The 9,752-nt window shown below is 45.5% G+C and overlaps 1 protein-coding gene across 1 annotated transcript; it reads right to left on the bottom strand.

The window, feature by feature from the left end:
- Positions 1-1,761: 1,761 nt before the first annotated feature.
- Positions 1,762-6,296, bottom strand: LOC135966944 (disco-interacting protein 2 homolog C-like). Its single transcript, XM_065527701.2, has 2 exons — positions 6,108-6,296; positions 1,762-3,689 (listed from the first exon to the last, which is right to left on the bottom strand). Exons 1-2 carry the CDS (start codon positions 6,250-6,252, stop codon positions 3,544-3,546), a joined length of 291 nt encoding a protein of 96 aa, XP_065383773.1. The 5' UTR covers positions 6,253-6,296; the 3' UTR covers positions 1,762-3,543.
- Between the last annotated feature and the right edge of the window lie 3,456 nt (positions 6,297-9,752).

The raw sequence follows: 9,752 nt of genomic DNA, 5'->3' as shown, positions 1-9,752 counted from the left end.
CAGGGATATTGTTCCCATGATCCTGGAGGGAAGGGGATGATATTACTTTAAATATTACAGAAGGTGTACACGCCCCCAGTGATATTGTTTCTAATTTCCACGTGGGAAAGGAAGATATGACACCCAATAATGCAGGGAGTAGAAACAATCCTGGGATATTCTTCTTAACGTTCAGGGAGGAAGAGGATGATATTACTCCCAATACAGACGGGTGTACACCCTCTGACGGTGTACACACTGAGGGTATACAACCATCTGTGAAAGAGTTCATAATTTCCAGAGGGGGAGATGATATTACTCACAATATCATAAACAGGCTGTGAGTCCACCATGGCCCCTAACAGCCAGCGGGAGGAGAAGGGGTGGCTATTAGTCCCCACCTTGTGGGGGGTGCCTCACCCCCCTGCGAGGTGACTCCTAATAGCCAGAGGGGGAGAGGGGTTGGTGATTAGTCCCCATCTCGCGGGGGGTGCCTCACTGCCCTGCGATGTGGCTCTTAATATCCAGGGGGGAGAGGGGGTGGCTGTTAGTCCTGACATCGTGGGGGCGGTCCTAAAATAAAATACATGTTAACTATTTAAAGGTGTGAATTTTATTACATATAGAAAAATGTGTGTTTAGCGTACAAATGTATGCATTTATGTCAAATACATGAAAACACATAATCCAGGTGTTTCGGTTCATACCACTGTAGAGACTTTTCGGTTTCTTTTCATACAACTGCCCAACTGGGGCCCAGAACCAACACCCACCAGCTGTGTCACTGCATCTGTTGTTTTACTGTCACACACCGGCCCTACCCCACAAAAAAAAAGGAAAAAAAAAGCCATGGCACGTAATAAAAAACTAATTTTACAACATTATTAGAGATGACTTGTGGTCGTCTTTGAAGAGATTGCAGCATGTGAAGAATTTCAAATACAACTATGTTCTGGGTCTCCTGATCTAAGGACCTGTCCACACTGGTGGCTTTAGCAGTGCTTCATGCAAACTTCCAGAAGGCATGTGTGTCATGTCTAAGAGCAAACTAGAGTTCACGCCTCAGCACTGTGTGCCTCTTCTTTCTTCCATCCCACAGGCACCGTCTTCTCCCAGGGAGCTGGTGCTGTGCTCTGAGGCTCTGTCCCACCAGTCCCTGCCAAGTCCCTGGTGCCATTGTCGAGAACCAGTCTCCGTCTGTCAAAGTGTGTTGTGCAGAAAACAACTCATCCAAATCTGTTTAAAAACCACACATTTGCGACGCCTATAGGCCTCAGAAGGTGGAGGCAGACAGGTAAAGGCAGCTGCCATGGGGGCTGAAGATCAAGCCGGTCTGTCTGGCGACTGATGGGCACTGTCGGCAGTGAGCCACTGTACATTTAGCGAGGCTGTCTGGCCCCTCACCTCTGCCAAGCCTCCACCCATCGAGTCTGGCCTGGATTCTCACACGACTGTACAGCCTTCATCTGGTTCATAACTCAGCTCACAAAGGGCCCCATACAAAGGCCCCCGTACCGCGGCAAGGATGGCAGTAGTCACGCCTGTGGCCATTTATCCTCTCTGCATCTAGCTCCTCTTCCTGAGGCAACAGCACCTCTGAAGTCACAGTCTGGCCTCCCAACTCTCCCCCATCCAGGGCTTCTTGGCATGTTGCTCTGCTGCACACACCTCAGCAAATACTGCTGATTAGCCAGAATCACCCAGAAATCTCTTAACCTCGATTCTGACTGCTTTTATAATTTGTAATATTTGTACTTCTGGTGTGATTTGAGGAACAACAAATTTTAAAATTAGAGAAGATGTGGTTTTTATTCTCTCCTTTCTACTTGCAACCTTGAAAATTCAAGTAGCAGCAAGGGTTTGTTGAAAGTAACTTCCACCAAATAGAACCTATTACAAATGTACTACAGAGTGTCAAATAACCACATAGATGTAAAATAGACATGCAGACACAGATATCAAATCCAATGGTTAAACCAAACTGAGAAATGCTTGCCAGTTTGATAGGACTTCTGAAACTTGACAAAAATGTTGGCTAAGGGATACAAGATGCTATGAGATGAGTGAAATGTTTGGCCTAGAACCACAGGCTCTCTCCTCTTTACAGCAGAAAATCCATAAGGAAGTCAAATCTAAAAGAACCAGGTACCATTGAACGGCATAATCAGTCGTCCTTCCCATCCCTGGGCCAGCTGCGGTGAGTACAGCCAGTCGTTCACCAACATCCATCATCCATCCTCCAGGCCATGGCTACACTTTACTCCCAGGCTCCCTGTCATTATGTAGATTAGGTAAATCATGGCCACTCTCGCCTTAATCCTACCCCCGCCAGCGTGGCAATCACTCAGTCCCAACCACAGCAAGGACAGCCGTGTCCGTGGGAACACAGAGCAGGGGTCTGAAAGGAACCTGGATCTCTGAATACCTCATGGAGCAGTCACCAGCCTGGAACATCCTCCCTGACAGGTTTGCAAGAGAGAAAAACTCCTTGGTTCCTCAAGCTACAATACTGCAGAGTCTCAGGTCACAGCATCCTTACCTACCCTCGTCAGGAACCGTTCATGCTCATCAAGATATGAGAACAAAACTGGAGTGGCACAGTCACACACACCCAGAACGCAGACCACCTGCTGCTCACATTCATCGTATTAACACCAAAAAGCCACCGTGGTGGATATCCTGGATGTGGACACTCGGCGGCTTTTTGCTGGAGATGCGCTTTGTGCATTTATCGCATGACCATCTTGGCATCAGGAGCTGCTGCGCAGATGACAGCTGTGCACGTCACAGGGAGTCTCACTCGCTGGACTCTCAGCCAGCTCCCACTATCAGTGCCCGCAGAGTCCTCTCCTCTGGGAGAACGTGCTTAGACGCCACAGTGTCCTGTGGATCCACACAACCGCGCTGTCCTCCCTGGCCACTGTGCCTCTCCACTGTGTCCACACAGGCCTCCCTGTCCTCTGTGCTTATCGCGGCTCCAATAGTCCTCCCTGTCTACGTGTTGGGGCTTGGATAGGCCTCCCTGTCCGCCTGCGAGGCCCGTGCACTGCAAGATTACACCATTCCCAGGCTGCTCGATGAGGCTTCACACAGGGACATTGTATTTCATTCACTGCTAGGTTCTACACTGACTTTTATGACCCCAGGGAAGGACTAAGACTTAAATAGAACAGGGGCTAGGTGATACAAACCGCCGCTGTAATCAGCACATAACAAGACCAGGCCACAGGAAGGAAGAAGCAGCCCTCGGCCACAGCCTGTTACACAAGTCGCTGACATCTCTGTCCAACATGGATAAAAAGACCTTCTTTCCTCCGAAGTCTAAAGCAACATATCCCCCCATCTGACAGTAATTCTGTTGTACATTTAACTTCATCTTGCTCTTCTAAGTGACTGTTCACGGTCTTAACACCTGTACAAGAATTTCTCAGTTGCTGATCCACTGTTAGTTATTCAGCAGATAAAATGGCAGCAGATTGTACCCCAGGAAGAAACACACCCAGTCATGGGCGCAGAACGGGACATCAACACAAACCGTTTCCCAGGAAAAAACGCATCTCTGCTTTAGGACGTACCATCCCCGGTCTCCATGAGCTCGGCGTTGCCATACTTGTGCGCTGTCCGGGACCCCGTGGAACCCTGTGGTCGCTCCATCTGTATGGAGTGCTCTGAGGTGTACGTGGTTACGTCAGGAGGTGCAGAATGATTTTCTGTAAAGAAGCACATCATGAGTGTTTCTGGTGGTTGTGGCATTTGCTCTGCAGGTTGAGCAAGCCATAACTTAGGAAGAGACCGGAGCGCGGGCGCTCACCCTGGGGGTGCCGTGAGAAGCCAAAGCCGATCTCAGCCATGTCTGCCACACACATCCGGCACAAAGGGGGACCCCAGCATAACTCATGTTGCCGAAAATGGAGCAGAGTTCGGTGAAACCTCAATTTCCTAACAGGAGCCACGTCAGCGGCATTTTAACTAGAATAACGTTAGACCGGCAATGGCAGGGCGCCAGGAAGCGTGTGTGTGTTCATGGAAGGGTCCCGTTTCCTGTCGGCCACCGTCCACACAGCCCAGGGCTTTACTCGCGCTTTGGAGACCAGGGCCTGGAATTGGAAACCCAGCTCTGGAAACTTCTGGGGATTTGGGGATGTCCCTTAAGCTCTCCGTGCCTCAGTTTCTTCATCAAATGGGAACAGTAATGGCTATGACCATGTAGGGTCCGGGGTGGGGGTTGGCCAGTGTGACTATGTTGTGACTGGACTCCTTAGAACACTCACGCACACGCACGATCACAGATGCTAAGTTCTCGTTCACAGGCTTCTGATTATCTCAGAAGGTCAAATGCATATCTGACTTTTTAATTCTCTTGTTTTGCCACACAAAATATTTCTCCTCTTCAAGTTTCATTATTTTGTCATGGCTTTTCCAAAAGACTCCCAAACTTATAGAAAATTTCCAGATAGTCTAGGAGGATTATCTTTGTGCCCATTTAGAAATTACCGGAACGCGATCACCCGAGAGTTACATTTGGGTCACACTGAGCCCTGAGGTACATGAGTTAGGAGCCCCTCATAGTTTGGATAAATTAATTCTTTGTACTAAAACTTCCTCCAGTATTGAAAGGGTAAACCCACAAAGGGAGGCCCAAGTGCAGTGATTCATTTATTCAAAAGTACGTGTTTTCCTTGGTAAGATTCTGTGTATTTTCTTAAAATTGAATGAAATCCGAGGATACAAATGCTTCCACCAAGAGACAGAGGTGGTGTCTGGCCTCCCCGTTCACGTCTGGCAGAGCCACTATCCTGCGATCCAATATACACATGGAATTTTATTATGGAAAAATATGTAGCAGTCACACATTTCTGTTCAATGTTTAGCCTACTGGGATTTCAGGTAGGGTTATTAATTCACATAAACGAGTGTATATGTTCCTGAAACTGTCAAACTGAAGTTTAATACTGCTGTGCATTTGAGTACTACTTTGCAAACTTTTAGAGAGTATTTCTGTTTTCTCCTTTATACTCACAACAGTTGAGAGAAAAATTATTTTTTTCAATTTTTTTTCCCTCACTCAAAGCCTAAAGCAGGACCAGGGACTTCAAGATCCCAGCAGCAGTTATTGGGAAAAGTGAGACAGACCCAGCTCTCCTGACAGCAAACTCCTGTTCCAGACAGAAAACAGCTGACGCTTTCAGTGTCAGTGAGCACCGAAGGGGCTGGGAACCAAGTCAATCCGAAACGCCTCTGGGTGTCAAGGAGTCAGTGATCTAGAAGTGAACATTCTGGGGTTCTGGGGTGTCTGTCGGCTGTCTGATCACACGTGACGTCCACCTGCTTCCCACTGACGGTTTTGCAGAGATCAGGCTTTCCTGTGGTAGCCGGTGCCGGGAGGGTCTGAGCCTGTGGCTCGTGCTCTGTTATCGGAGACTTGGTTCACAGTCGTCTCCGGTTACTGCTTTAATAGAGACACACACCAAATCCTATTCAACCCAAGTCCCATACTTGATGGAAAACATTTTCTGCTGAACCATTCAAAGGCAGAGCGACGCGAGGCTCATCATGGCTCCCCTACGCGTGGGCTCTACCTCTAGTAATTCTCACTTCACTCCTTTTCCACGGCATCTTCAAACGTTGTAGGGCAGTGATCCTAACTTCGTTCTTTTTCTAACACAGAGGATCTCCCTTGTCATAGAACCTACACAAAACAGTGCGCCACGCCCAAGAAATCTGAACACCTGTGGCAGACAGCAGCGTAAAGCAGCCGTGGTTAAAGCCCTCGTTTCCATCAATGACTCCCGTGGTCAGGAGGAGCACACTTTAAAACCCTGTCCTATTGACTGGGACTGTTAAGGTTTCACAAAGGAGCATAAGTGAGAAGAAAAGATGGGAGTGGATATGGCTGCAGGATTCCCCAGTAGAAAGGCCCCTGGAATTCCAGCTGTGGGAGGGACCTGGGCATGAGAAGCAGTAAAGGAGCTTCCAGAAACAATCCAACCAAAGCACCCCAGGGGCCAGAGGGGCTCTGCGCTCTTTCCACCAAGGGATTCCACAGCCATGATGCAAACAGAGGAAAACCTGCACCCACAAAGGCATTTAGACAACAGGCACAGAAAGACACTGTGAAGCATGCTCACCTATGTGGGTTTGGGCCATGACCTCCGCCAGCCTGTGGGCAGCCCCGCTGCCCCTGCTCTGCATGGAGGACGAGGAGGTCGAGGAGGTGGAGGAGGTGGAGGACGTGGTGGAGCCATGGATGGCCTGACTGATCCAGTGCTCCATGTTGATGCAACCCTGGCTGGAGGTCGGGGTGCCTTGGGAGTCCCCCCTGCACTGAGTGTTCGTCTTCTGAGCCAGGAGAGGTATCTTTGTAAGAAGAAAAACGATTTGCTATGTATTGCAGCAGAAACATGCACCACAATCTCAGTCCCTCAAACACAGATTTACTTCACGCAAGTCTGAACAGTTGTTCAATGACTTTTTGCTGTAGACACTGTTGAGAATTTAAACCACTTTTCAGACAATGAACCATTTAACTTTAGCATGATGAATTTTGCTTCCAAAACACCCTAAACAAACATGCTATAAGATGATTGATACTGTCATCTCAAAGGTGCACTGACACATTTCCTCTACACAGTAGTTTGGGAAGAAACCAAGTGTTTTCTTGTGTCAGTCAGAAAGTGAGAGGGCAAGGGGAAGCGGAGGGCCTGTGTGGCTCTCAGGAGTCTCAGTGTGACTATGTTTACCCCTTGTTAGTCCTGAGATGCTCTTCTGGGCTCTGATTTATTTCTACATTGGTGTATGTGTTACACACTCATGCAGGTGATTTCTCCGTCTGTGTGTTAGTTACCATACAGCTGATTTATTTGTATGTCCGTGTGTTAGATGCCCATGCAGCTGATTTATTTCCACATCGGTGTGTTAGATGCCCATGCAGCTGATTTATTTCTACATCAGTGTGTTAGATACCCATGCAAGTGATTTCTGCGTCACTGTGTTCAATACCCATGAGGGTGATGGATTTTCTACGTCTGTGTGTTCAATACGAATGCAGCTCTCTAAGGATCAAGACGCTGATGATGGTAACAGGAGAGAAAGCAGAATATGCCTCACATGGAGCGGCCCCTCCACCTCCCCATTTTCCTCCGGGGCACACGACAAACCCTCATGTCACATTTTACACTCTCATCTACTCACTTTTACAGAATTCGTCTCTTATACATTCTCATTATTGATTTTTCTATCTACAAATTGAGTATCTTGGATTATGATAAAATACATCCATTTTTTCACTCTAATTCAGGAGAACATTTTTCATTTAATAACTTTTCATGCAGTACCAAGGTTTTTGGGAATAAATTGCTGGTGTATTTGTTAAACTTCAACCTAAGAATGACACTCAGAATCCTACTTACAGGTGAGTGATGGGAGGTGCTGGCTCACGTGAGCAGCTCCAGATCATTGGGTGAGAGGAGGAGTCACAGCAAATAAGCTTAAAACACAGGTTTGCTTCTTAAAAGACACTAATAGCAAACAATATTCACACTTATTACCACTGTCACATGACTTATGCTGTCTGGGAATTATTTTTTAAAGTTTACTTGTTAGACAAGCAATGATATTAGGAGCCTGAAAATTCTCTATCACCTTGCTTTTTTTTCTTTTGAGACAGAGTCTTGCTCTGTTGCCCAGGGTGGAGTGCAGTGGCATGATCTCAGCTCACAGTAACCTCTCACTCCCAGGCTCAAGCGATTCTCCTGCCTCAGCCTCCCAAGTAACTGAGATTACAGGCACGTGCCACCATGCCTGGCTCATTTTTGTATTTGTAGCAGAAACAGGGTTTCACCATGTTGGCCAGGCTGATCTCAATCTCCTGACCTCGTGACCCGCCTGCCTCAGCCTCCCAAACCGCTGGGATTACAGGCGTGAGCCACTGCGCCTGGCCCACCCTGCCTTTTAAGAAAACTTACACAATTTATATCAAAGTAAAAGTAAAACTGACACAGCCTTGAGACTTTTGAGAAAGGTACACAACCAGGTGTCCATATGGCGCACAACCATCTCCCCAGAACGTCTTCTCACAACCCTTTCCAATCTTTCATTCCTCACTCCCACCTACCTTTTCCAAGAAACCTGCAGAATAATGTGATATAGACACTCGACAGAATAGCAGCAAACCAAGCAAGCAGCATATGAAATGCAAGCAGCATGACCAGTGATGACTAGAATTACACAGCATGGGGACAGGAAGTCAAGTTGATTTAACATTCAAAAGTGAATTAATGTCATACACAATATAGAATTACGGAGTAGAACCGCAAGTTGGCCTTAAGAGACATAGAAAAGTACTGACAAATTCAAGAGAATGAAACTCAACAAACCAGGAATAGAAGGCAATTTCCTCAACCTGTTAAAGTACATTCGTGAGAAGCCACAGCTAACGTTGTATTCAATGGTAAACAATAGAATGCATGTTCCCTAAGATGGCGAACAAGACAAAGATGTCCCCTCTTGCCACTATTATTCAACATTATCTGGTAGGTTCTAGCTGGAGAAACAATTTAACAAATTTAGTAGTAAAGACATTCCGATTAGAAAGGAATAAAAGTGTCTTTATTCATAGATGACAAGACCTTGAGATGTAGAAAATGGCAAGAAATACACCAAAAATGTTTGCATTACTAAAACAAAGTTTGATGAGGTCACAGAAGATAAAGATATACATACACTAGCAATAAACAACCTGAAAATAAAATTAAGAAAATCGTTCCATTCACAATAGCATCAAAAGCATGAAATACTCAGCTGAACTTCTAACAAAAAGGTGCACAATGACAACTATAAAACATTACTGAGAGAAATTAAAGATCCAAATAAATGGAAACTAAATAAATGGAGGCAGATTCATGATCGTGAATTGGAAAACTCAGCATTATCAAGACAATTCTTCCCAAACTGTTCCATTAATTCAAGGCACTGCCTAATAAAATCCCAGAAGGCTGTGTGTGAAATGGAAAACTTATTCTCAATTTTATCTGGAAATACAAAGGACCTACAATAGCCAAAATCATTTTGAAAAAGGAAAACAAAGTTGGAGGACTTCACTATCTGATTGCAAAACTTAACATAAAGTCATGGTTATCAAGGCAGTGGTATTAGCACAAAAATAGACACGTACATCAAAGGAACAGAATTAAACTCAGAAATAAAGCCTTATATTTATGGTTAATTTATTTTTGACAAAGGTCTCAAGACAATTCAGTAAGAGAAAGGTAGTTTGTTTTTTCAACAAATGTTGCAGGGGCAACTGGGTACCCACACACCAAAAAGAAAAAGCGTGGGAAAAAAAATCCCCCAAACCAAACCAAAACAAATAAAAATCCCACTTAGATCCCTACTGCACACACAAAAATTAACTCCAAATGGATCACAGACCTAAAGGAAAGAACAGTAAGACCATGAGACTTCTAAAACTTCCAATAACACAATCCATAAAAATTAGTAAAATGGACTTCATTAAAATAGAAAACTAAAGTTTTAAAAGATGATTATCTCCCTATAGCTAATGTAACAAATTACCTTGATCTTAGGGGCTTATAACAAGACACGAATCTATTATCCTACTGATGGAGAAGTCAGAAGTGTAAAATCTAAGTGTCAGCAGAACTACGTTCCTTCTGGAGGCGTCAAAGGAAAATCCATTTCTTTACCTTTCCCAACTTCTAGAGGCCACCTGTGTCCCTGACTCCTGGCCCCTCTTCATCTTTAAAGGGCATCAC

The sequence above is a fragment of the Macaca fascicularis genome, chromosome 13 (genome assembly GCF_037993035.2).
Source record: "Macaca fascicularis isolate 582-1 chromosome 13, T2T-MFA8v1.1".
Taxonomy (NCBI): Eukaryota; Metazoa; Chordata; class Mammalia; order Primates; family Cercopithecidae; genus Macaca; species Macaca fascicularis.
The sequence above is the reverse complement of the archived record's forward strand: the minus strand, read 5'-3'. Positions and strand labels throughout refer to the sequence as shown.

Excerpts from the sequence above, each read along its gene's own strand:
- LOC135966944 (XM_065527701.2), bottom strand. The coding sequence starts at position 6,252 with ATGGAGCACTGGATCAGTCAGGCCATCCATGGCTCCACCACGTCCTCC. Across the intron at positions 3,690-6,107 it reads CATGGCCCAAACCCACATAG|AAAATCATTCTGCACCTCCT; the intron begins GTGAGCATGCTT and ends GCTTCTTTACAG.